Raw genomic sequence first — 27,632 nt, 5'->3', positions numbered from 1 at the left:
GGGAAACTGTGCTAAAGAACTGCAATTTAGTGCTTTGGGAAAGAGACTGGGGAAAACAGGAAAGGGAAATTAGGGGTGTGAGCTTCTAGCAGCTCCTCCAAGGTTCTCCCCAGACCACAGTTCTCACCCACCTGTGTGGCAAGCTCAAGTCATCCATATGGGGGTAGGTGCGAGACTCGGATGCGGATATCCATGGACCATTTTTGCAGATTGCGGTTCAGACGTGGATACAAATGATGTATCCATGCAGGGCTCTAAGTATCGTCACTAGCCAGTCAAATAAGAATCTCTGACACATGTACACTCATCCACACCCTTCGGAAGAACCTTGTTTAACCAATTTTAATGAAAAGAATAACCGTAGAGATCTAGTCTAAAAGGGTTGCAGCACTTTCTATCAAATGCTTCACGACAGGTTAATATGCTTCTGGGTGAGACTGCCTCGTGATGGCAAAGCTGTTCTTTCACGCCACAACTCTGAAGAAAGCTACAACTTCAAACCAGCTTGTTCTCCCACCCAAGCGTTAGTGCTTCATCTCCATTAAAAAACTAGTGTCCCATTTCAGTCACACATTTTAGGCAGCTAGCCCTTCAAGTCCACATTCACCATTGTCTAATGCACACCTGTAAAGGTGCTTAGGAGGATCATATTTTAGCCTAACAGCAATCCCAATGCCCCTGTTAAAACGTGGGCCAGTCTTGCCTGATGGGCACAAAGTATATTTTAACCACTTGATAGAATTCTGTTAAGGTCAAAAGCTCTAACATGTTTAACACACACTTTGGTCCCATCATGTTTTATGCAACCACACCCCTCCCGGTGCACTTAAAACTGCACTTGCAAAAGCATCCTAAGCCTTCCTCCCTGCAACACACAAACATTTCCTGCTGAAATTTAGGACATTCCAATCTGAAGCACATTTAAAGAAAAGTAAAGGCACATGAATGAGATTCTCCAAAGTTAAAAGCAATTTTGTCGAGGGCACTTGTGATGCACAGAAGATATCACACTTCTGTTTGCACTAAAGTCCTACAGTTCTCTTTTATTCTTGACATGTTAAAATTGATCAAACCTTGTTTTCTCCTCCTGCATTAAAGACGAAAATGCCCTTAAGCTGCCTACAGTACTTTTCATCCAACAGAAACCATGTCATCGACAGGAGCCAGCTTCTTATACATTCTCCAAGGCCTAGATTTCCTGACACACTCCAAGCTGATTGCCTCCAGCACAGTCAACTAGTGGCTTAATATTTTCCTGTAGACGTGTCATTGATTCCCAAAAAGTTTGCAGGGCTTGGTGATGGAATTTCTGGGAAAGGTTTTTGCCTCAAGTTACCGTGGCGAGTCAGATATCCTGATGGATGAAATCCTGCAAAAGAGCAAGGATCTCTGGGTTTCATTAAAAATAGGCATCATCCCTCAAATGGTGTAATCTGGTCACGTCCATTGCAACACACTTTTGTATTGCACTATGTACCCAACTTTCAAAAAGGAATAGGAGAGTCTTCAGGTAAAAACCTCAATAATAGAATCCTTTATTTTGTTAGCTGACATTCATAGATCCCTCCCATCCCTCTTTAAAATGGCAATGGGTACCCGGATAATCTTTTAGAACACCGGGGCCTCTGATATACAGGATGAAGAGACACCAAAAAATCACAAAGCCAAGCTGAGTTAGAAAAGAGCTCTAAGCTAGGTAGAGACCTTAGGCTGGCATGGTTTTCAGTGATTTTTTTTTTTTTTAAAGCCGGTTTAATTTAGTCCCCACGCAGTCCAAATCCAGTATAGCTACTACAAATAAGTTTAAATCATGTTTTTAACTTGGTTCATCAGTACAGATTGAGTCTATGCCCACATCGACCTTAGAGCTCATTGCCAGTGTACAAGGTTGAAGAACATAAGGAAATCTTCTCAAGGAATTTCATCCCAGATGTGTAGGAGTCACACTATACTATTACATGTTCAGGAGGTTTGATGAAGCTGAGGGAGGTTACAGGTATTTCCAGATTCTACTCCTGTGCTCCTGAAGAAAAATAGAAACTCTTCACAGAAATTCAGAGTCAGAACAGATTGTATACTGTTTTTATATATTTTTATACTATATTTACCTATATATACCTACTATATTTTAGATCAGTGGTTCTCAAACTTTTGTACTGGTGACCCCTTTCACACAGCAAGCCTCTGAATGCGACACCCCCCCCTTATCAATTAAAACCACCTTTTAATATATTTAACACTTATAAATGCTGGAGGCAAAGCGGGATTTGGGGTGGAGGCTGACAGCTAGTGACCCCCCATGTAATAACCTTGTGACCCCTGACCCCCCGTTTGAGAACCCCTGTTTTAGATTAAATATAGACGACATGTTCCTTCCCCCACCCATTCTGCAGAGTAGTGCGTGAAAGAGGAACAATGTAGGTGTCTCAGACACCTCCTGACTGAGGGAGGCTCTACCAGCTCATCTTTCCTCCTGCTGAAATGTTCATGCTATGCGTATTTTCTTACGACACTAGTGTTAGAGGGGAACTTGGTGAGCACACACACTCAAGATGATCACAGAGTGACAGCGTGGATGATGCACCAGCGATGGGAGTCATAAGAACCACTGGGGTAGATGGAATGTGTTAGAATCTTGCTTTTGTTAAGAAATAACAGTTCTTCTCCCACCTCAAACCCAAGATTTTATTTCGCAACACTGATGGTTTGTTGTGAGCTGGCGTTGCATTAGCCTTTCATGAATTTGTTGTTGGCCTGTACCACTTCATCCTAAAGGATTACCATTCACATAAAAGTGGTTCAATTTCTTTTTATTTATGGGAGTTATTGCAAGCAATCTACCAATCACCAGATAAGTTTCTGCTCTTAGAGAACTCCCCCAGTCAATTCTATAGATTAGTCCTTTATTTGTGAGTCTCAGAGCTTGTCTACATGCAGAGATGCAGAAATTCAATTTAAGGTGGTATTTTAAACCTACTCAAAAGGCTGTGTGGATACGTAGGTGGCAAATGAGTTTTTTGTCTGGGGAGGCCACTCCCAGGAGTGCCGGAAACTCCCTAGAATTGTGGGGCCACCAGTGACCAGATGGTGGCCCCTCCCCTGCCCCACCCCAAGGCCCTGCCCCCTCTCAGGCTCACTCCGCCTCCTTCTGCTCCGCCTCTTCCCAAGGCCCTGCTGCTCACTCCTCTCCACCCATCGCTCGCCCTTATGGCAGGAAAAAAAATGATGTAGCCATGGCCAGGGGTGCCGGAACAGGGGAGGCCAGGGGGCCTTGGCCCCATCACTTTTAAAAGTGGGAGGGCATAGCCTTTATTCCTGCCTTAAGGGTGAGCAACAGGGGAAGGGGCGGAGAGAAGAAGCAGAGGGGTGGGCCTCGGGTGGAAGAGGCAGAGCAGGGGCAGGGCCTCGCTGCAGAACAGGGGCTGGACCACAGGAGGAGGGTGGCGTGCGGGCAGGGCCTCGGAAGGGAGGGGAGGGCTAGGGGCTCAGTCCAGGTGCTGGTGCCCCTCCCCCCACACTTCTAGGGAGCTTCCGGCACTCCTGCTCCCAGGGTACAAAGGCGTCAGGCCGGCACACCTCCAAAGAGAGGCGACCTGCATCCAGCATTTGCTCCCTGCACGGCCAGCCTTCTTTATTTTGGGGAGTCTTAGCCTCCCCAAGCCTCTTATATGTGTTGCCCATATATGGATACTTATTTCAGGTTAAACCAGGTATATTTCAGTTTATATTAAGTAGAACATATTAATCTAAAAATCAAAATAAGTGTCTATATGAAGATTTGCACTGCTTTAACTAAACCAGTGCAAGTTTATATGTAAAGAAGGCCTAATTTTATGGCATTTTGATCTTGTTCATGTCACATTCCTTTAAAGAAACCAATGCACCTTGCCCTTAATTATCCCGGATGTGGCTCCAGCACTATGGTCAGAGCCCTTAACCTCATAGGCTCTAATTTGTTTATATGGGACTAGAAAGACTTTTTAAAAAAAGCCTTAAATTTGAGGGACATATGTATTCATGCTGTAAGCTAAGACCTTTGTCTGTCATCTTAATGAAAGTGTTTGAAAACTGGCTACAGCACTTATGCAGTAATTTCATTACAACCATCAAAGATACGCATAGTTCTACTGGAAAATTGAATAGCCCCACATATTGACAGAATATTAAGTACATTTGTTCCAGGAGTGGGAAGCTTTTTGAGCCTATCAAGAGGTCTTCTGCACCTTTGAAATCTGCAAGGAAAGTCAAGGTGATGGAGGTAACATCTGGAACATTGGACCAACTTCTGTTAGTGAGAGAGCAGCTTTTGAGCTCTTTTTCAGATCATACAAGGAAAGTCAGTCAGTCGCACCACCCTCTTGGTTAACATCACCCCCAACACACCTGAGCAAGTCAGACTGATGGGATAACCTTCCAGAGATGAACTCCCATGTGACCATAAAGCACAGCCACCAGATTGGTCTGAAGTTGCACACTTTAGGACCGGTTATAAACATTTCCATTATGCAGGAAAAAGAAATGACAAAGGAAAAAATACATTCTGATAGCATTTTAGCCCATTCCCTGTATCCACACTCCAGAAAGTCAGGCCACAAAACATCCCCGCCTTTTACGGGGGGGGGGGGGGGGAGAAAAACCTTAGAAGACAGGTCCCCTATTGATCATCCCTCAATGACTCCAGAGTGCGGCCAGGTATACACTTGGAAGGCTATAGTGGCTTACTACACTGGCAGAGCACTCCTAGTGTGAATGCCTTTTACACAGGCAAAACTGCTTCTCTGGTATCCACCCCCTCACTCCCCAAGAAAAATAAGCTATGCCGGCAAAACTGCTGGTATAACTCCATCTCCTCTAGGGGCTTTTGCTGGTACAGTGGTGTCAGTCAGGGTCAGGATTACACTTCTTCATGCCCCAGACCAACACAGCTATTCCAGCAAAAGTTCACCATGTAGAACAGACCAAAGACCACTTAGCTTATAAGTAAAAATATGCCAGCCTTGCAAAGTCACCCTGGAATCTAGGATTCCTGTCTAGCATAGCGCCATCACTTAGTGATTTTGCAGCTAGGTCTTGAGTTAACAGTTCTGTTAACTCTTAACTGTTAATATCAGCCACTGATGTACAAGCCAGAGTAAAATCTATCTCCCTCTGCCCTATGTGCGGTGTCTCTGAAAGTAGCAAAACTAAGTCTTTCAGAAAAGTAAGCAGATATGACTCAAAAAAAATTAGAAGCCATCTGTTTGGTGTTTCTACCTTCCTATTAACTTAAAACTATATAAAAATTTGAGGGGGGGGGGGCGAGAGAGCGCAAGAGCGAGAAGGGGAGAGGGGATGTGTTTCTCTATATTTATAGCTATAGATATATCTGAGATGGAGGGAGATGTCTTGACCTTAAAAGCAACAACAGACTCCGGTCACAACACATACTGAACTTCCCCAACCTCTTCCACCATAACGGGGCAAAGTAAGGACAGTGTGAGCCTTTAACTTCCCTGGCTTTTGTATATCTCTGTCCAATATCATCTTAACAGGATTTTTATTTGAAAGAACATCTTGTCTGTGTCAATACAAGAGAGCCCGCGAAAGCTGTCCCTTAAAATCTCAGGATCTATTCAATGGGTTGGTACCTTTACTCAAGTTGTGCAATAAGAGGAATCTATAGATGGCACATAATCAGGTGGATAAGACACATTCTGAGGGCAGGGGATGACAGCGTCATCCTCCCTTCTCACTAAAAAGTACAGAAATCTCTGGCATCCGGTTGAGGGGGCAGCCCAGGCAAGACCAAATAGATCTGCCTTCCAACACCTCATAAATCCAAGGGGAAGGCACTATTAATCTCCACTGACAGCAGAGAAGACTGAAGTTTTACTGCCCCCCCACACCACTTATTTTTAGCAGCTCTTGAGCAAGTCCAGTAAGAAGGAAAAAATCACTATCTTAACCTAAAGCTAATTATTCCCCTAAAAAGCACCAGAAAAGTTCAAAGTTATAAGGCTGAGAAATTGATTTAATGGAAAGGGAATGAATAATTTACACTTATATAAATGCTTTCCACCTCCAAATATCAAAGTGCTTTTTGTGAAATGTGGAAAATGCATTCGCCCTGTCTCACACTCAGGAAAATAAAGGCACAGAGAGCTGAAATGACTTGTTTTAGGTCACATAGCACTCTCCCAGAGCCAGGAATCGAACCCAAAACAGACTCCCAATGCCATGCTAAATTCATTAGTCTACAGCAAAGTAATCAAATTCTGCTTTCAAAATCTAAAGTACTGGGCTGGCACTTGTGATTAATTGCTAGATATCCATAGTACATCAGGACTCTTCCACTCCATGTAGTCGGAGCATCAGTACCCCAGAATTCAAGACCACAGACGTCCCTCTGTAGAAAGCAGGGAAGAAATGGCAGAGATAGAATCAAGTAGAAGGAAAACTGCCAAGCCCATTTTTCAAAATATTAAAGGTGCCCCCAAAAGCTCAGTGATGCCATGCAAAACTGTCAACTTGTGTATCAGTTCCATACTGCGGCTGTATAAAATGTTTAATCGCAATCAAATGTGGGGAATTTTACTGGGCTCTGTAAACCAGCGTCCCTGCACCTGACAGGCAGCAGCAAGCAAGATCAGAGAAAGTTCCTTAACTAATGCAGCATAGAACCTGGTTACAGTTATCAGCAAGGATAACATGTTGCATAGTAAATAAGTTTAAGCACAGCAAAGAAAGAAAGGAGAGACACAAAGTAATTCCCCTCTAGTTACTCTTCTCAGAGTCAGACATTTCCCCAAGTCTAATGTGATCTATGCAGGTTACACAATCCTAGCATTCCATTTCTATGTACTTCCCAGCTTCACCTGCAATCCCTGCCTCGGCCCCAGCCAGAGATTGTTAGACTTCTCCTGCCCTCCATTACTCACCGAATGCAGCTGGATGTACTGGTCTCGAGAACAGTGTCTGACCCATGCTTAGATTCTTTTAAAAGTAGCTCTCTGAAGGCGGCACAGGGGTCGGGGGGACCACACACCACTACCTGGGAGAGTCCGTTAGCCTTTTTTGAAAGGGAGAAATCCACACTGGAGGGTGGAGGAAAATCCAGAGTCTTGCGACCGGGAGACTGCCAGAACTCAGGAAATGGCCCAGGTGTCAGCCAAGCCACCGCAGCTCCTGTTCTTCCTGTATCCCAGGCCCCGGCACTTGTGATTCTCATAAATAAGCGTCCATGCCAGCTCCCTTCAAGCAGGAATGCCTGTCATTCCAGAGTGCACACTAGTCAGGGCTGAAGCTCAGGCAGGGGAGGAGACTACCAACCACACACTAGCCGCTTAGCTGGTAGTCCAAACAATCAACACCCTTTGCTCCTTACATCAAGTTTAGCAGGAACGCACCAAGAGGCTGAGAAACAGGAAGGAGGAGAGAGGGAGATTTTACCCGAGAACAGTTTGCAAACTGTATTTTCAGCCATTTCACTTCCCAATCAAAATCAACTAGATACTACAGTATACCTGGGCCTAAAAAAAATGAACTAAAATAAGCTGTTTGGCTCCATTAAGTCCCTTTTGCTAAAACAATACAGACAGAACTGATATTTGTACAAAAGCCTGGGATGTGATAAAATTAAAGGAGCATCAGAAGGTTAAGACCTTTTTTTTTTTTAAAAAAAAAAAACCTATACATTTGTGTAACAAACATCCAGAACTAATGAATTGTAAAAAGCTGAGTTTTCTTTTCATTACTTATGCTGTTCGGTTACTTTTTGTAACTTCTGTTTGGGCGGAAAAACAAAATGACTCTCTATTCTGGTTCTCATGCACTAGAATGATGCTGTGATGATGTTGCAAACACTGCAAGGGGATATTTGCATTGCAAGAAAACAATCTTTCATTTGGAGCTTAAATACATGTATATTGTAATAAATATAATTGGGTTTTTTGTTTTGTTTTTTAAACCAAAACCTAAATGTGGGGCCTGCCTGATGTGACAGGGCCCCTTGAAAGGAATCTGCTATCACCCATAATAGGAGAGTTAGAAGAATCTCCACATTTAGATTTTCTTTGCAGAAAAAGCTATGATTAATAGAAATGGAAACAATTTTTGTAAAACCCACAAAAATTCCCACATTGCAGCATCACAATAGTGAGTGGAAAGCAAAAAATTAAAACGACCTGCAATGCTCTGCGGTCAAAGGGAGCAAAATCCTGAAGCCAAGCAGTAGAGAATGCTATAAAAAATTCTGTTTTAATAATCCAAAATGACATCTGTAACATAGGTAAGGGAGCGTTTTAAACACTTAATCAGACAGTGTCTCTAACATAAAATCTGCTGCAGCATCGTCTTGCAATGTAGCAATCTGCTCCAAACCCAGCTCTCTAGTCTTGCTCTAACCACCACTAAAGTCCACTATGGACAGCCCACGGCATCACAGCTCTTCTATTTCACGGAACAGAAGTCACCCTCCATAGTGCTCTGCTTGACAAAATTATCACAATTCCCAATACACTAACTGGTCACAGGCAGCCAATTCGGGTGGCCAAAGGACATAGCCATTTTCCAAATGAGGTCTCAGTCCGTCAAACTAGTAGCTAGGTATGTAATGGATATTACAGATCAAATTAGTGCATTAGATAAGAGCAGCAGGTGTTTGCTCTGCTACCCTTGAGGGTATATTGAGCCAGTGTACTGTACAATGACTGGCTGGCATATATATATCTTGGGACATGCTTTATAATAAAAACTCACCAAGTTAGTTATATTAATGCATGTGGGAAAAGGTGGTAGCATCTCTGGTGCCTAGTCTGACAAGTTACCTGTGAAATCATATGACCTGCAGATTCACTCTTCCGCCTTTAAGCACAGCCGTAAAACATGCACAAAGCAAAGTGCTCACCCTCTGCTCTACCTGTAGATGTAACGTGCTTTGCATTAAACTGTCCCTTCTGAACAAATGGATCTTGTTTCCATGGACAGTTTCAAGGCAGCAACAAGATCAAATGGAGTAATGGATTTGCAGACTAACGTCTAATGTCCCCCCACACAGAACTGCGTCACAATCTTGAAAGCACTGTTCTTATCTTCACCCCCCACAATGCATCTTCATACTCCAATTAAATGTATCATGATTATTCTCGCTGCTGAGTCAGACAGGATCAGAAGTACTGTGTCTTTACAGAACTTTGAATCCATATTATGAGCAATTAAAGTCCTCTGAATTACAAAAATGCTCCACTTCACGAAAGAGCTGTTTACTTTGAAACAGGCAGAAAGCCTTTTAAATACACAGCTATGTGAAGGAGACAAAGTCCAGAGGTAACAGGGCTGCATATTCTCTCTGAATCAGCAGATGAAAGTTGTCTGGCTCGGAGAAAGGCCTGGGAGGAATATCCCCGCAGCGATTGATTCCTGTTGCAGTTTTTCCAACACTGATCTAGTCTTACATTAGCAAGCTGCGGGCTAGGGTTAAAGAACCACTGCTCCCTTCCCATTTGAAGTAAAATAAGAAAAGCCTGTACACCGAACACAAAGGACAGGCCATATTCAGGGCATAGCTTCAGGCTTGATCTACAACACAAAGTTAGAACAATGTAGGCCACCTTGCACTGACCTAATTGTGCATGTGCCTACACTTAAGTGTGTCTCCCACCTATGTAAGCGCCCCATTACACCACCTCCCCAAGTGGCACTGACCCATGGTTGATGTATTGAGGTTCATGCAGTGTGAGTGTTGATGCCACTTTACTTATGTTGACCCTAACAGTCCTCCAGCAGCTGTCCACAATGCCTGACACTGACCACCCTGGTCACAACTGTGAACTCCACTGCCTGGGGTCATGGAGACTGGAAGCCCCTTTAAAGATCCATGAACTTTTGAAATGCTTTTTCCCCTGATTGCCCAGCTCAGCGAGCACATCTAGATGCTCTCTCTATTGTTGTGTGCAGCTGCCCAGCTGACCAAGCCAGCTACACACTCAGGATGTGCTCAGGCTTGGAATAGACAAGACATATGAGATCTCCTGGGCCTGTGGAGAGAAGAGGCCACGCACATGCAGCTCTGTACCAGCCGTAGAAACGTAGACCTCTATGAGCAGATTACATGGGGGATGCAAGAGAAGGTGGACAACCCGGATCAGCAACAGTGCTGCGTGAAAGCAAGGGAAGTGTGGCAGGTGTATCAGAAGGCCAGGGAAGCCAAGAGTCAGTCCAGTGCTGAGCCATACTTGGTGGAAACCCCACCACCACCCTGCACACCACCGTGGATACTTCTGAGGAGCCCAAGTCACAGGCCCCCAGCATTAACAGTGAGGACAAGTGGGGGAAGAAGGCGGACATGTGACCGGGGAGGGTGGGGGAAGAGGTGTCCAGATATGCCACAAGCCAGGACCCGTTTGAGACTCCACCACAGAACGGTCAGTTCTGGAAGTCAAGCACAAGCAAGCCTGAGGCAGGGGAAGGAACCTTGGGTAAGCGTGTACATGTATTTTCCATTACAGTGATGTACTGTACTGCCATTGCCCTATGCTCAGTTTCATGCAATCGAGCAATTCTCTCATTTCCCTTGCCCATGGCGAGCCATACACACCATGGCTGGAGCTGTGAGTAGAGCCGTACACAAGCACTCCAAAGCAGAAGTGTCAATAAGCAGATCTTGTATCAATCTTTAGGGGAGCAAGGGAAGGGAGTTCTGAATCTTAGCTTTTGCTTTCTGTTGTGACTATATTGACAATGGTACCTCTGTGTTTTATCTGTAGCTGCTGCCATGGCACTTTTGAGGGGTTCTCCCTCCACACTCGTGGAATTGCTTGAACCAGATAAGGAGGAGAAAGAAGAGGACACAGGAGGAAACGTTCAGCGAGATCATGCAAGCCAGTGCTGCATCAGACCATGAACAGAGGGCCTAGAGGGTGATATTGCAGACTGCATGAAGAAGGACACAGCAGACAGAAGAAAGGTGCAGGACATAATGGGGTTTCTCCAGCAGCAAACACAGATGCTGCAGACTCTTACGGACCTACTGGTTCAACAGTCACAGGCTCACCTCCCTTTGCAAGCCATGGAGAACTCCATTACAGCAGCTCCCCACACCCCCGCCTAACATTCCATGAGGCATAGGACCACGTCCCTACCCCGACCACTCCACACTGAGGGACATTAAGGACAATCACAGCTTCACATACCCTGACCTGTGAAAGCCACGGTTGCTGCATGTGTGTCTGAAACGGACATGAATGTTCTTTTCCCTTGTTAAGTTCTGTTCCATTAATTTCCCACAGTGAATTTTCCAACTCCAAAATGATTTCCCACTGACTGGTAGCAATCCGGCATTGCACGTTTCCACAGTGTGATCACCCCTCGCTTCTCTACCGTCAGCACAGCTCGCATTCCAGCATTCCCGCGCTGGAGGGATGGAGCAAGCTCAACACAGAGATCCAGGAACGTGGGCTTGTGCATCAGCCACTGCTCAGTATCCCAAGCCTGCATTATGATGCAATCCCACTAGTCAATGCTAATCTCTCAGGCCCAGATGCGACACTCCACCATTTGCAGCTGCTCCACGAACGCCACAAAACAATCTTTAATTTGTTCTCGCTATGTCCCACAGCAATCTGCCCGCCACAAAATCTACCTTTGCGCATCCTGTGCTTGCAACACTTACGACAATAGCAGAGACCTGTGCAGGCTCCATGCTTCTGTAAGAGATGGAGGACAGCTAGGAGGGCTGAATGGGTTAGTGGGATTTTAAAAAACAAAAATTATGGGATATAGATGACATTATGGGATGGAGACCATGGCATGCTGGGAAGCTGATCCTTTGCTCCCAGTCGGCCCGAGAGACTTATTTCTGCCCCACCATGTATTGCCAAAACTCCCCAAAAGATAGTGTGCTGGACAGTGGCGGGTTGCACACCGGGATAACTACACTGTGCATCGACACAAGCACTCCTGGTGAGTATACGCACCATCAACACAAGGAGCCAAGTAAGCCTGTCGTTCATATGCGTGCGAACTGTGACGGCTTCACGCTGATGTCGCTTCCATCAGCAAAAGTTTGCAATTTAGACATGGCCTAAGTTATAATTACTCCTGGTGACTGAGTGGGAGTTGCAGGGCTGAATTTAGTCCAATAAAGTGTCAGTGACAGAACAGCAAAAGTAGCTATGGAGCAGCAACATTCAACCGTCAAGCCCTTTTATAAACAAAACTGAGTAATGAAACTTCCAGCAAAAGTCAACTATACAACACTGGGGGCGGAGGGGGCTGCAAACTGTGGCTAGGTGTGGACTGTAGAGAGGTACTAGGGACATCCTCCACAGAAAGCCTTCTATTTGGCGCTATATACAGGAAACCACCTTGACTTGAGAACTTGGTTGTTATGTACCTCTACTTTGAGACAGGTCACAGAGTTACTTTTATAGCCTGAAACCCATCATGATCACAAGCACTAGCTACTCTATGCGGACACAGACGTTCACACTCCTGTTTCACATTACAGTCAGAAACTAAACAGTGACTCTGACATTTCTGCTCCATAGAAGGGAGGATTGCATTACTCACTCCACACAAGCTTGAGTAGTCCATTCAAAACAAATGAACGATACTGGGTGTTTTCCTTCAGAGCCTGTCAGCAACACAGTGACAGCATACCTTACAGGGAGATTAGGTAAAAAACAGGACTCTTACCCCAAGGTAAATGTACTAATTTTTAAAAAGATAAGGCAACCGTACTGGATTTATAAACATCCTTTTAGGGGAAAGAGAGGGGGAAGTGATAACACATTGAACATATTTTAACAAAGTTTCTCTGTGTTTAATTCTCTCTCTCACACACATGCACGCTCCCCCAATCATTGTTCACGTCAATTGAAGGACAAAGTTTTCACTGCATGCTAGACAGTCTGCAGGATTTCGTATATAGCTAGGAGAATCCAAAGAAATGAATTAACTAAAAGATTCACAGAGTGCTGAGTATCTGTAAAAGTTCATCAAATGTGCTATGAAAGCCATTTGACTTGATTTCCCATTACACTTTGCACAAACATTTGGAAAAGGTATTCGTTATGACTGACCAACCAATGTAAAGTGAGTAAGTGGTTGGAAAGGTGGGTAGTAAATCTAAAAGGTCACAACAGTTAATGCAGCATGTGACCTCCTACTCTTCACCCAGATCATAAGAAAGCTTATTCACAAGTCAACTGGCATCCCATTTAGATTTTGGATACTTTGATCATACTTTTCTGTGCTGGAGGCACACTAGGTCAGTGCGGTAAGCCAGTTACTAGTCACCCGCTTTCCTTGTGAACTTCCTATTAAGTTTCCAGTTGGGAAACTCCTATTTCCTCAAGCAGTTTGCTGGCCTTGTATCCAGTGATTACTCAATAACTCCAGCTTCTTCCTGATCTCAAAGTGAAAGGGAGGAGTTGTGATCCAACAAGTTGAGGATAGCCACAGTGCTGCTGCTCCCTACTTAACACATACTGGATACCAGTGCTAGGTAGGCCATGCATCTGAGAATTATACTGATCAGGTGGCGAGAGCACCAAGGATGCTTGTAAACCTCTGTCACAATCCCAGCTAAGGTACTTACAAGACACTTCTGTGCATAGATGCCTGGGTGCCAAGTTGGCGGTTCTATGGCCATAAGCCTGATTCTACTTAGAGAATGAGGCTAAAGCTCAGAAATGCAATTCAAAATAAGAGCAGATTTTATGTGGAGTGATTTTCATGTCTTCTTCCATTCTTCTCCATCCATCATAGTTAAAATGTACACTAAATATTTTTGATTGACAGTAGAGCACTCCTTCGCATTCTGGAACCTATAAACAAAATTTGAGATCCAGGCACATCTTGGCTAAGTCATGATAATTTCAGGAATTCATGACTATACTGTCTCTAGGCTATGGACTCTCCTAGGCAGATTCCAACTGCTCCTCAGAGTATTCTGAAATAGTATTAAAGTAAATACTGGTCAAAGCTGACAAAAGTACAGCAGCAGGATACATTCCAACAAAGCACCAAACAAGCAGTGAAGTGATAGCATGTTCTACTGATACGCAAGCAATCAGGTATAGGGGGCCCACCTGTCACACTCAAGTTGCATTACTGGAGGGCACAACAAACTGGAATATGGAAACATGTTACCTTTAAGTTTTCCATTACACACAACTTTAACCCTCTCCCCCCCCCCCCCCGTTTTACTCATTTAAAACCACCATCTACTCTCTCAAAGAGCAAGAGCGGTCAGAAGCAGGATATGCAGAGTGAAACGTGGGGGGAGGGATAGCTCAGTGGTTTGAGCATGGGCCTGCTAAACCCAGGGTTGAGAGTTCAATTCTTGAGGGGGCCATTTAGGGGGCAAAAATCAGGGGCAAAAATTGGGGATTGGCCCTGCTTTGAGCAGGGAGGGTTGGACTAGATGACCTCCTGAGGTCCCTTCCAACCCTGAGATTCTATGATTCTATGAAACCAGGAGGTCATCTAGTTCCTCCTAATGCAAACCACTGGATGAAGGGGAATAGTATGAGAAACAGTTGTAGCATGTATCTAAAATACATTCTCTTTCCTTTTAAGACCAAAATATATTCATATACCAACACTCAGCTGGCAAAATACAGGAATAACTGCTGCAAAATATTGTGAACATGGTAACCAGATAGGGTTGGATCACCAATTTATGGTAGGCACTTTACTGAGCACAAAGTATGTGAGTCCTGTCCTGAGAGCTTAAGAGTCAAATGCCGAAAAAATAGCAAAACTAAAAAAGGACTCCTTTAGCAAAGCTGCATGACCTTCCTTGCAACCTTTTGGATAGTAAAGGGACTAGTGTGGCCAGGCACTAGATATGCAGAAGTTATAAAAGCTAATTATTACTAGTAATGTTTATGGCTACAATCCTTTGTAAACTTCTAAACATAGTAAAGACGTAGCTTTAACCCTAGAAGTTAGTCAGCATAAATACAGCTTGTGGCCCAACAGCTAACAAGCCTGCCCTTGCACATCATTCTGAAGTACTTAAGACACCATCCAAACTAACTTTAGACTGGCGCATCAAGGTGGCAAACTATCAGCTTGAGTTGAATGCATCCCCACACTGCCTGTGGTAACAGAGAGAAGAGTGGTGGGAAGAGCTTTCTACACAAGCTAAAATTTTATTTCCTTTTTAAAGTTCCCACAAAGTCTCAGCAACTAAGTTCCCCTTTTGTTGCCGCGCCCTAGAAAGGGTCACTCCATGAAACATTACAGCATTTACTCTAACATTAAGTGCCTTTGTTATATGTATACCTCAGAAAAGGAAGCTCCACTATCCCTCATTTCTAAAGTTGCCCAGAATTTGATATACTGAAATTACACTCTTTGTAAGTTAATAAAATATGGAGAAATAGAACCAGACAATGCAAGGGAATCTTACCATCCTTCACATACTTGGCTCTGACTATGGAAATGGATAAAAGTGCTTTAGTTTAACCTTTTGGGGTACAACCAACTTCCACATGGCATCTGTTCAATTTTAATTGACTAGACTAGGAACCCCTTGTTAAAATGCAAGACAAGTTAGGCACAAACAGTGTCTGCTTCTGATCATTTGGGGCACACACATTTGGAAGAGAAACCAACATTCCCCACCACTGTTTCACTCTTAAAAGGAACTGCAAATAGACTTGGCTAAACTCCACCACTTGTAAGAGTCAGAAATTCAGGGAGGAAGATACTTTTTCACCTAGGTAACTCAAAACGCCTCTAAACATTGAAATTTTGCAACTACTGCATAGTATTTTAGATCCACACACAAACAATGTTTAAAAGCTTCCTTCTGTAAGTGATTTCTGTTTTACTAGGAATCTCCATCAGCATGAAGCTAGCACATAATTACAGGTTTGATCTCCCTGTCTATTGCACAAATATGCCTTCAGAAACAATTCATGAATAAATATTTGACTAACAGAGACACGGCTCCAAAAGGAACCATTCCAGTTTATCAACTTCATGTGGTTCAAGTTAATACAGGTCCCACTCTATATTTACCTGAGGAACTAGATAACACTTGAGGAGATGATCTAGCCACTCAAATTAATACAGTTTATAAAACTATTAAGGACTAACTTGGATGGTGAGTGTCCAGAGCACCACACATGCAAACGTTAGAGTGATTAGTAAGAGAGCATGAGGGACCCTCACGGAGAACACTGCTGCACAGCCACCAAGTCACTCCCGCCTAGTAGCAGTGAGGGATAAGCATGCCCAAATGCCTCACTAACTTGATTAAAGTGCTGCTTAATCTCACATCTTCTGATATCCCCACTTTCTATATCCCCTTGGGTCGGAATTTCCAAACAGACCTAAAAGAGTGAAAGGCATATGCAAGTTGGGTGCCTCTATCCACAATAGACTTCTCTTACAATTTCCTACTGCTGGCAGGAACAGTGGGAGCCTTAGGCCAGGTCTACACTAGTGTCCTATATCAGTATAACTACATCGCTGAAAAATCCACCCCCCTGAGCAACGCAGCTATCCCAGCCTAACCCCGCATGTAGACAGTGCTATGTCAATGGGTTTCAGAGTGGGCTGAATTCTGATAAATGGCGACAACTGTCAAGGATAACGAATACTACTATTGCAATAATTTCCTGGCTTGGGTTCAGAACTTCCCCATGTATTTTAAATTGACAGAGGCAGTGTTTAGTGGCCCGCACACAGCAGTGGAAGTCAGGAGCTGCTGAGTCCAACACCATCTGACACCAAATCTTCTATATCCTTTGACAAGCCACTTAGCCTAAGGTTACCCCCTAGAGAAAATGGAGCTACTGCATACCTATCTCACAGAGTGAGGAGGATCAATGTTTGTCAAGCACCTTCGAGATGGAAGAATGCAACAAATGCCAAATATGATGCAGGCCTGGCTTCCACATCCAGAACTGCTTATCCACTGTGTTTGACTCATATAGCTTCTGAGACAATGCAATGGCAATTGTTTACACTGTCAAGGCCATTCTACATAATTCAAGGAAACAGTCAAGAGATGAGATAACACTGACTGAGATCAAAGGAGATCTGATTGATTATATCATTGCGAAATTAACAGTTGGCTACAAAGTTGCCCGTTCTCCAGATGTCACCATATAGGTTTTCCCAGTAAGGTCCAGTATCCTCCCCTTCATTCCACATAAGCCTTTCCTTGCCCCCTCACAGTGGAATCTAGTACCATCCACCACAATATTGGGTGCCAATGGCATCAGACCAAAATATTAGCCAAAAAGCATTCATGAGAATAGTGCAATCCTTTCAGTCACAATCAAGAGTCTCTCCTGAAGAGAATGCACTTAGCAGACCTTGCATGTGAGGCTGAGGACAATTTCAGGGCTGCTCACAGATCCTGCTAGCCAATGGAAGAAAAGATTTGAAGCACAGAAACTGCAGTGCTAGTCCTGCTGCTGTGAACATATTCTAAGACACTGGACTGGTCAGAGCACTAGTGTTGGAATACCCTTGCCTCTGCCCAATGCACCCTTTGTAGATTTTACACTTTGCCGTTACATGTCTGTGTGATACAGCAACTCACACAGAGATCACTTGCATTTGCATGTAGAGATTAATCTCCTGGGGAGCTCTGCATGGCACTTTCATACGAAATACATTCTACTGTCCTGCAGATAGGTTCCCCATGTGCAGATAGGTCCACAATGGACTTGCTTGGCGACGGGGGACAGGAAGAGGTCAAGATGTTCCATGCTAATATATATTGTACAAAGCAACACTATGCTCCTAGCTCTGCCACCCCCCAAGGAATTTCTGTATTGGAGATCCACGTTACACTGATAGAGGAATACAACTTTGGCACAGTCAAAGTAACAGGCTTACTCTTAAGGTAATTTGTTTGCTATGGTAATGTAGCCGTACTTTAAACAAAAAATCGTTTTCATTGAAATGTTTATAAAATCTCTATTGTAAAATCAAAACTTGGCACTAAAAGCAAGCAGCCCTTTATAGGGACTTTCCTGCATTTGGGGATATTTTTGGCTGCTATACGAAACATCTGCTCACTTACTGGGTACTCATGTAAAGTGCCTGTGATGCTGGCAGACCAGGTGCCAGCTCATGCCAGAGCCCCAGGCCAATTCATCTGTGTATTAGTATAGATCAAAGTCACTGTTAAGTGTATAAGAGTGTATTTGGTGTTTACCCTTCATGAAAACTAGCAGGATGTTATTTGCATTGTTTTCACTTACCTGCATTATAATGTAGTAGCAAACATTTATATTGTGTATACCCCTGTAACTAAATAACCCATCAAACAATAAAGACGACTTGTGGAAAGCAAATAAAGAACTGTAACAGAAAAGAGCTAATTTCAAAGCAAATGGTCACTGCATGTGATGATCAGAGATCAAAGACTCAAAATGCATTCCTCACTCCCTCTCATCAAAGGAAAAGCCCATGTGGGTCGTGACACTGTCAGCTTGTTTTCTGTGAGAAGAAGCTAGAAAGATGGATTCAGGAAAAGATCCTGCATCTCTGAACTGTTTGGACTCTTACAGGGAAGTGTCCCAGATGCAAAGGGGAGATCCCCATCGAATCTGGGAACCCTGAAAAGACTTTTGGGAAACCGGTAGCTAACTACATCACTGCCATCATTTGGAATTACAAACGGTGACTCACCTGTACATATATTTTACCTATTTTAACCTCTCAATAACTCATTTCCTTTTCTTAGCTAATGAACCTTTAGTTAGTTTAATATAGAAGTGACTACAGCATCTTTGATGTAAGATCTAGAGTATTAATTGATCTGAGGCAAGTGACTGGTCTCTTGGAACTGGAAACATAAATGTGATGTGATTTTGGTATAAATGACCTTTTATCACAAAGTCTAATTTGTCTGGGTAGCAAGACAGTCTGGAGGGTCTAGGGGGAACAGTCTGTGACTCCATGGTAAGACTGGTATAGTGATCCAGGAGTTCACATTTGTCACTGGCTTGGTGAAATCTAATTATAGAACACACCACCAGTTTGGGGTGTCTGCCCTGAAGGAGGTCCTCACAGTCATCAGCCACTGCAGACAGTGTGACAGTGCCATTCTACTGTAACGTCACTAAAAAACAGCCATGCACAAGGGGGCTCCATTTTATTGCATCACAAGAGAACCAGCTCAGTTTAGAAGAGCAAAAATGACTTTGGAAGTGAGAAAAAACAATCTAGGGTCTGGTTCGTTCTGGATCCTGCTTCTTCATTGCCTGTAAGATATTTTGCTGACCAAGTTCCGTCTACAGTTACATCTTTGTAACTAAGAACAGAACCAGAAGTCAGTTGGGGTTGTCCTAATGGAGGGCATAACTTGGCCATGAATCTAGAACTCCATTAAGTAATTATAAGTTATGTATTTATGTAACCAGTGCCCAAAGAAATAAGTGAAAACACACAGGGAGGATGCTGAATAAGAAGGGGGCATTTTTAGTCATTCATTAGAGTAGAACTGCAATTTCCGTTTGTGGAATATTGTAAAGCTGTGTTAAAATTTCGAGCTCTCACTTTAAGGGTAAGGAATTTCATGGTGCTGCTTTCAGGTTAGGTGGCTCTGTAAGGAAGCCTATGGTCTGAGTCTTCAGTCCTCCAGTCTGCAAGAGCCAGCCTAGAGCAAGGTGGGGTGAGTTATGCCTCTCTACCTTAGGGAGTCTGTTTTCGGTTCTGGTATGTTAGGGCTCTGGATTTTAAGAAATAAAGTCATGTTACATTACAATCTTCCAGAAAGAGTATTTATCTAATTTTGGTTTGCATGTTGTGAACATAACATAGCTCCTTGGGTCTTCCATGTTCCTGACAGCAGCATGTCCATTCCCAACAGATACATTTTCTCAACTCAAAAATTAGTGAAGAACTATGCTATACAACCCATTGGGAGAATAAGCCTCTGTGAGGATTAGTCAAACTTGATTCCAGGCCAGGGGTGGGGATGCTAGAGATAAGAAAATACAAATGGAGAGACAGGGCACACACCAGACTCAGTGGAACAATCCTATTACAGAGGGCACAAGCAGTTTGCTCAATATTTCAGAGAGATAATGGGATTAACTTCATGTTCAGCATCATTTGATCCAGCTAATTGCAGAATTTCACTCCCAAAGCCCTCATGTCATTGATTCAGTGGGGGATTCCCCCCACCCAACATGAAGCTTGTGTAATTCATTAGTGTCAGCATTTTCAACTTAATTAAATTCAGAGAGATATTTTTCCTTTCCTCCCCAAATCAAAATATTACCAGGTCCCTGCAATGCACTGGTACTTCAGCCCAGTACAGTGTCTGCGTGCCCTGCACCAAGGGACTGAGTATCTACTTGCTTAATTAGCACTAATGGGAGTCTAAATTCCCCCCATACTTTAGCATTCCCTCAGTAAGAAGGGAAGAACAATCACTTCCCATGCTGTGATTTTTCCACCCAGCACCTCGCACAGCCATTTAGATAAGTGCAGAGAGTATAACATGCATTCTGCACTGGTGTAAGGGCCTGCACAGGTGCAGGGCAATGGAGGATTAGGTCCATATAATTTTAAAAAATCCTAAATAGATCATTAAAAGTGGTGGAAAGTAGAGCCCTTTATGGGTAAGATTTTAGTGAGTTTCTTCATTTTGTATTTGGTACCATGGTATGGACAGAAGGAGGAGAGAGAAAACTGGCAAAAATTATGTCTTCAAATTGATTTTTACACAGTTTCCAGAGGAATGCAGTTATGGGGTTCACTGAATGTCAATAATTGTGGCTTCAGTGGGTCTTTATGGATTCACGCCAGAAGGGGGAAAAGGCTTGCCACAAGCAAAGTTAGCCGATAACCTCCCACAGCTATACAGTTTCTGAAGGATTAAAAGGACAAACTTTGCAAATCTGAAGAAGCCCCCTGGAATTCAAATTTATTCTCAGAACCTGAAAATCAAGAAAAGCTTCCTGACATCCCTGAAGCAGACTCTCAAGGGGAGTTGAACCCACCCCATACTTGGAATTTAAAAGCTAAATTGGACAACCCACTAAATGTTCCGTAAGGAACAATCCCACATTTGCAGGCAGTAGCTGATCTAACTGGGCCTTATCCATCTGTAACTTCCAGGATTCCACCAGCCTTGTTTTGTGTATTAATTAATGCATCTGGAAAGAAAAACAGTGAATGCCAGGAAGCATGCTGCCCTAGCACAAAGAAAATGGAACAGCGCACACAGGACTCATTTCCATGCTTCTAATGCCCACAAAGTAAGGTTTATCTTCTTGCACTTTCAAATTCTTAGAAACGCACGGTGGAATGAGCCCTTGTTATTGACATGTCTGAAGATCAGACACTGCACTGGCTGAGGTTTCCATTAGACTGCCCTGTCAACATAATCCACCTCGGTGAGAGGGTACCTAACTATGCAGATGGGAGGAACTTTCCTGTCGGTGAAGTAGCATCTTCCCTAAAGTGCGACAGCATCGCAGCTGCACCGATGCAGCATTGGACAGCAGACAAGCTCTCAGTTCTGATCCCACTGTCTTGTTCAACAAGCAGTCAAAAAAAAAGGACAGCACAGACTGTATTTACTCTTCCTTTAAGCCACTCCTAAGGCAGACGGCATGGAGGAAGTCTTTCACTTTTATATGAACACCTTGAAATAAATAGGCAAGGTAATGTTTATTGCTGCTATTAAAACATTTATCAAATTAGAGGATGTCAGAGAAAATAATAAACACATTCCAAACTTCCGCCATAGAAGGTAACCTGCCCTTTGTGAAGCAGATTACCAGAAACTCATCTAATGGGGATCACTCCCTAACCTTCCAAACCCATTCTCCTTGCCAGTTGATGACTCACTGGAAGGTGAGCCTTGTAAATTAATCCCTTATTGCAGCCACGCCATAGGAGGAGAGGGAAAAACAAACAAACAAAGCAAACAGTGCATTGGGCTGTTTCCTAGTCAGAGGGGGATAAACACAGTGGAAATATAAAGGACTGAGCCTTGTTTTTTTCTGTAAGATTCCTATTCAGAATGTGCAGAAATTATTAAATTCCACATTTCAAAGTGCAGGGGGAGAAGGCTTTTGTTGTGGAGCACAACATGGATTATGCCTCTCGTACTCTTTCGTCCCTATCCTCAAGCAATTATAACCCACTTTCAAGCCAGACTCAAGATTTAAAACTGGCTTGCAGCCAGTAAAATTCAGCATCCATTGCCACCATTATTTGGCTACAACTTGACTGCAGGTTTTGTTGTTTTGGATTTATTTTTTAAAATCATGCTCCAGTTTTAGCTAAACTACTTGTTCATGGAAGATGCAAACAGGCAGAGCTACAAGTGAGGGCCCTGATCTTGTAGTCTGATCCATTCAGGGAAACCTTTGCACCAATGCTTCATCCCAGTGAAATCAGTGGATGCTATGTAGGGTCAGGGTCTGCCTGCATGGATCAAATTCCAGGACTGGGGCCAAAGTTACCAGCTTTTCTATACTAAATCCCTGGTTTTGCAGGAATTGCTAGAGTCTTTTGGTAAACAGATTCTGAATGGAGACTGTCCGTGACTTTACTTCTCATGAAAAGGAACAAAATCAGAAAAGCAGATTTAGGAAGCAGATATTAGGCAAACCTTCACCTCATTCAGCAGCTATTTTACAAAGCAAAGAGTCTGACTCACTGACAAGCCACTAAGGGTAAAAGTAAAACCTTTCATTACAACTGGAAAGCTCATAAGAAAAGAATCAGACAAGAAACCAGTGTTTGCCCCCCAATTAAATATACCCATTCCATTTCTACAGCCTACAAACTGCAAACTAAGTAATGTCTGCCCTCTAGTGGTCCAACTGCACAGCTACCAGGCTATAAAATGCACTCAAGTACACAACAGAACATTTCTGTACACACAGCAAGTTAGCCTTGAGCATATTTGCAGAGACAACCACTGAATGGATGTTGCAGGCTTTACTCTAACTGCACAGATATCATTACACACACACCAGAGCCAAGTCATGAACGAACACTACATTACAAGAATGAAAGGAAAGCAAACGGGCAGCACAAGATGCTCAAGTAAATTAGATCATATTTTGTCACACTTAATAGTTCTGCGCTGTAAGTATTAAGGGGATGGCCAGGTGACCAGTAACAAGGATTCTTAAATTCTGTCATAGTGTAGATTACATCCTGAGTCCAGTTAGCCACTTCCTCTCCCATTCACGACCACCACGTGGCAGTTACAGCAATCGCTGAGGTAGAAAAGAGTATTTGTGAATGAGGTAAGTGTTTAACTCAGCAGTTCCCAGACCATGGGCCGTGACCCCAAGCGTGACCACGGCATCAACAGATGGGGTCGTGAACGTGACTGAAGATACAAACCAACTACAAACATGTCAGGACCTGCTCTATAACATGGCATCCTCTGTACGTGCAACCTGGCACACAATGCACGCAAGGTCATGACACACGGAGCGTGCTGTTTTGTCGGGCACGTATTCCTGTTCGGGCTCGCACAGCACCACCTGCAGCTCAGCCTCCAGCAGCGAGTCTAGTGATAGAATAAGGGGGTTGAGGGGGATCAGTAAGTCTGAAAATGGGGTCACGCAGGCAAAGTTTGGGAACAGCTATTTCAGAAAGGACTGATCAGTCTCCTCTTGCTCTTCAGTTCATTTCTGCCTCCTCCTTGTACTTCACCCTTCCCCGGAGACGATGGGGGAGGTCTTGGGATTAAGGCACTGGCCTAGGACTCAGGACATCTGAATTCTGTTCTTAGCTCTGCCAGACTCCCCTGGGCAAGTCACTTAAGCTCCGTGCCTCAGTTTATCCTCTACAAGGTGAGGATAGCAGTAATGATTTACCTCCCAGGGTACTGCAAGAATCCATTCAGTAATGCTTCAGATGTTTTGCTATTATTGTGAGGAATGCCATGGAAAAGCAGATATGTCAAATAATGCCTGTTGCTGGTCCCTTTTTTCTTTCCCCCCAACTTGTCCTCTTTCCTGCACATGCAGCCCAGCTGCTGGGTTCCCTTCTCCCCTGGGACATGCTGTCCAGGTTCCTATTTGTCCTCCCACTACCCCTTTGCACTTGCTATCTGGTGTCCTGCTCCTCTGGGACATTGTTTACTATTCAGCTAGCATTATGAATGTGCATTAATGCTTTACAGTTCAGCTAGAGACCTAGCAGTCTAAAGGTAACAATCCAGAACAAACAAGAGGCAGCAACAAAGAGAAGGGCAGGAAGAGGAAGGATGTGGCTGTGCTGATCACAGAGTAGCTCCAGTTTTCTTCCAGACACAGTAGCGTCTCCTCAGAGAGGCAGCTAGGCTGTCTGAAGCATCAAAGCCAGCCCCATGGGACTGGCTCACTTTGCATGGACCAACCACCAGCAAGTGCTCCCAAGAAAGTTTCACAATCCCAAACTTACCGAACAGTGCTCTTCATTGTGACACAGGGCTTGTCTCTACTGCAGAGCTAAAACTCAGGCTCTTACTTGGGTGTTGCCCCTATCCCAGCTCTCATTCACACTTAAAACCCTCTCACCCAAACACAGTGGTACTTTCAATCCTGACCAGCTGGGGGTATAGATTACAGCCAACCTGCTGCTTACAGCCCACTTTGCAGTGAGGATATAGGCTATACCACTTGAGTGCTGATAGTCCTCCAATGCCTTCCCACAATCTCCCACGTACCTAAAAGGACATAAGTTCTCCCACAATTCACTGGGAAAGAATCAGAGGGATTCAGCTTACCTGCATCACTAAGAACCATGAGATATGACCCAAGAAGTTCTAGCAACACACTGGAAAGTGCAGCACCAGTGAGGACACAGTGACTGGAGTCTTGTTTTCCAGTGTCCGCTTACAAGCGAGCGAGGCTAACCATGGTGTTGATCACCTAGGGTCCTCTCTACAGTGAGGACATACCCACACAAGACAGAGGACAACTTCCAGGGTAAATGTGAAATTCTGCTAAGATAGTGCATTCAGATTCAGGGAGAGGGGAGAAATGAACAAACCCAATCAACTAAAGAGCAGCACTGACAGCCTCTAAGGGGAGCCCTGTGCAGTCCTCAACTAAAACAGACAAATCACAGCGCTTCAAGTTGAGATGAGAAGAATGTAAAAACCTCAGTAATCATTAACCTACCCTATACCTCAGCTCCCTTTCTGCAATTTTCACTATCTAGGAGTGTTGCAAGGATGAAATCTATTCATGACAAAGGCACTCTGATACTATGGAGGACGGTCAGATAAATACCTAGATAGGAGTCGACAAAGGATCCAGGACCCTCTTTTGTAACAGACTTTGAAGCCCAATGTCTGAAGCTTCAGTCTTGAGACAGGCCAAAAGGTCATTTAATAAAGCTGAATTTAATCACTCAAAAGAGTATATAATTGCTTTTTAGAGAGAGAGATTAATAAGAAACCCTTCATTATAGTCCAGCAACAAAAGTGTGTCACTTCCCATTTTCAAGGTACTTTACAGAAGACATGCTTTCTGAAGCAAGGCAGAAGCAGCCTGAACTAGACAAAAGTCACAGAAGTATTCCCTACCCTGAGCGGCGATCAAAAAAAAAATCTGTCAGTGTCATGAACATTGATTATTCTTCTTTAGGCGCATACAGACCAGTAAAGTATCAGAGGAGTAGCCGTGTTAGTCTGGATCTGTAAAAGCGGCCAAGAGTCCTGTGGCACCTTATAGATTAACAGACATATTGGAGCATCAGCTTTTGTGGGTGAATACGTATAAGGTGCCACAGGACTCTTTGCCGCTTTTACAGACCAGTAAAGAGTTTTACAGCTCCAAGGAGAGTGCCAGGTGCCTTCTGCAGGTTTCTTGTTATACTGAAAAGCATTTAGGGGGCTAAAACCAGCTTCAGAAGTCAGGACCAGGGTTCTTTTTCAACTGCTCTCAAGAATCGGTGATAAGGAGATGACAACAGGGAGATAACCAAGAACAGTTAGAAACCAAGCAGAGTTCCTCGCTGTCGATCAGCACTAACTCCACAGCATGCTGGCACCCATAATGCAGCTTTGTTCAGCCAATGCTCTTCACAAAGCACCAGGGCGGTAACACTAAGGAGAGACAAAGTTCAGTTTACTTAAAGAGAAAACAACGAGGTCTACATGAGTTTAGCCTCAGCCACTGTTGTGGGCCATTTAAGCACAGTATTGTCCAAAACAGGGGGGAAAAGCCTTCAGGAAATCAGGGAAGATTTTTTTTTTTAAAACGTGGTACAAGACAATTCCACTAATCCAAAGCTCCCACTTACCCTGCATCCAAACGGAGCTTACTCCCCCCCCGGCACACAACTCGCCTAAGCTAGTTAACTTCCCCCATCTAAACCCTCCAGACAGGGAGGCAGTGGAAACCACCCAAGGAAAAAGGCAGACCTCAAAATAGAATCCAGATCTTCTGACGCCCACAATGACCTTCGCTACCGTATACCTTGTTCAAGCAAAACTGAAGGTCAGTGCCAGTACGTGCACCGCTTAGGCACTAAACCATGCAAGTTTAAATTGCACTTTCTCTAACACAGAACCTTCTGTACAAACTGCTATTTGCAGACTTGGCTACGTGCTATAACAGCTTTATCAGTCACTGGCCATGGGGTATTGCAAAGTTACAAAGTCTCTAGAGACTCAGCACATAACTTTGTAATTCCCACTTACAAACCTGGAAAGAAAAGAAGCCAGAGTCCATACATCAACTTGGGATTCCTTCTATTGCCAGATCAACTGATCTGACATATTTGCAAATGTGGCAAGTAGTGATGCCTTTACTGTTTCTCATCTAGCTGCCCTGAGCACACAGCCAACACTCGATAAACAATGTCACTAAGAACTGGAATACCCACTGCAAATTTAAGAACACAAACAAAAAGCCACCAGCTTAATACATCCCATGGTACTTTGTTAATTGGACAAGTGTAGTCAACTTAATTTATTTATGATAACTCTTCCAAGTGTTCTGTACTGTATTTTGTTAAAAGGCTGTGAGGTATTATGAAATCACTTCCATTTCTTAGTAAGTTTTACTAATGATGAAATCCTGCCTTTTTCTGTGTGCCTGTAAATTAGCAAACTTCCACTGAAATTAAAATACGCTTAATCTCAGGCACTTAACTATCTCTTGAATCATATACACAGTTTACATTACTCACAATTTACAAAGCACCATAACGCCATGATAGAATCACAGGTGGTATGATGGGGGGGGGGGGGGGAGAGGGAGGGAAGAGAACCCATCCTTTGCATTGTGGAATAGATTACAATGATATTCTTCTCATTGGCTGCTTGCTATTCTTAAGGAGATTGGTGGGGAAAGTGGGTAACAGCTGTAAGCCTTACCACTGAAGTATTCTAACATTCTGATGGTTTGTCAGTTAATTTGCTTTACAGCTCAAAACAGGAGACCATTCACAACAGTGGCAGGACTTCTCCAGAGCTTTAGTCTAAAACTCAGAAGTGCATCTTCAGCTCTTTTGCACAGAAGCACGTAAAAGCTTTCAGACAGGTTTTCTCTAGAGACGTCTGTGCACGATTAGTAAAGGTCTATTCTTACATCAACCTATAGGCAGCTGACTTCTAGTTAGACTTTTAATCATCAGAAGGGGATTCCCCACTTGGATGCTGTCTAATACAGTACTAACACTAAAGCAAGTTCAAGAAACCTCTG

At 43.7% G+C, this 27,632-nt stretch overlaps 1 protein-coding gene across 8 annotated transcripts in view; it reads right to left on the bottom strand.

The window, feature by feature from the left end:
* PHACTR4 (phosphatase and actin regulator 4) overlaps positions 1 to 27,632 on the bottom strand; it is a 97,306-nt gene that overhangs the window by 28,646 nt on the left and 41,028 nt on the right. Inside the window, exon 1 of one of the 8 annotated variants that reach the window (XM_027827185.3) lies at positions 6,918 to 7,387. The exons of 6 other annotated variants lie outside the window; for them this stretch is intronic. In XM_027827185.3, the coding sequence (XP_027682986.2) occupies positions 6,918 to 6,963 (46 nt within the window). In that variant the 5' untranslated portion in view covers positions 6,964 to 7,387. Of the gene's footprint in view, positions 1 to 6,917; positions 7,388 to 27,632 lie in introns of those variants that run through there. One more of the 8 variants, XM_007064831.4, reaches the window with a different exon arrangement.

Source organism: Chelonia mydas, chromosome 19 (genome assembly GCF_015237465.2).
Source record: "Chelonia mydas isolate rCheMyd1 chromosome 19, rCheMyd1.pri.v2, whole genome shotgun sequence".
In the NCBI taxonomy this organism is placed as follows: Eukaryota; Metazoa; Chordata; order Testudines; family Cheloniidae; genus Chelonia; species Chelonia mydas.
The sequence above is the reverse complement of the archived record's forward strand: the minus strand, read 5'-3'. Positions and strand labels throughout refer to the sequence as shown.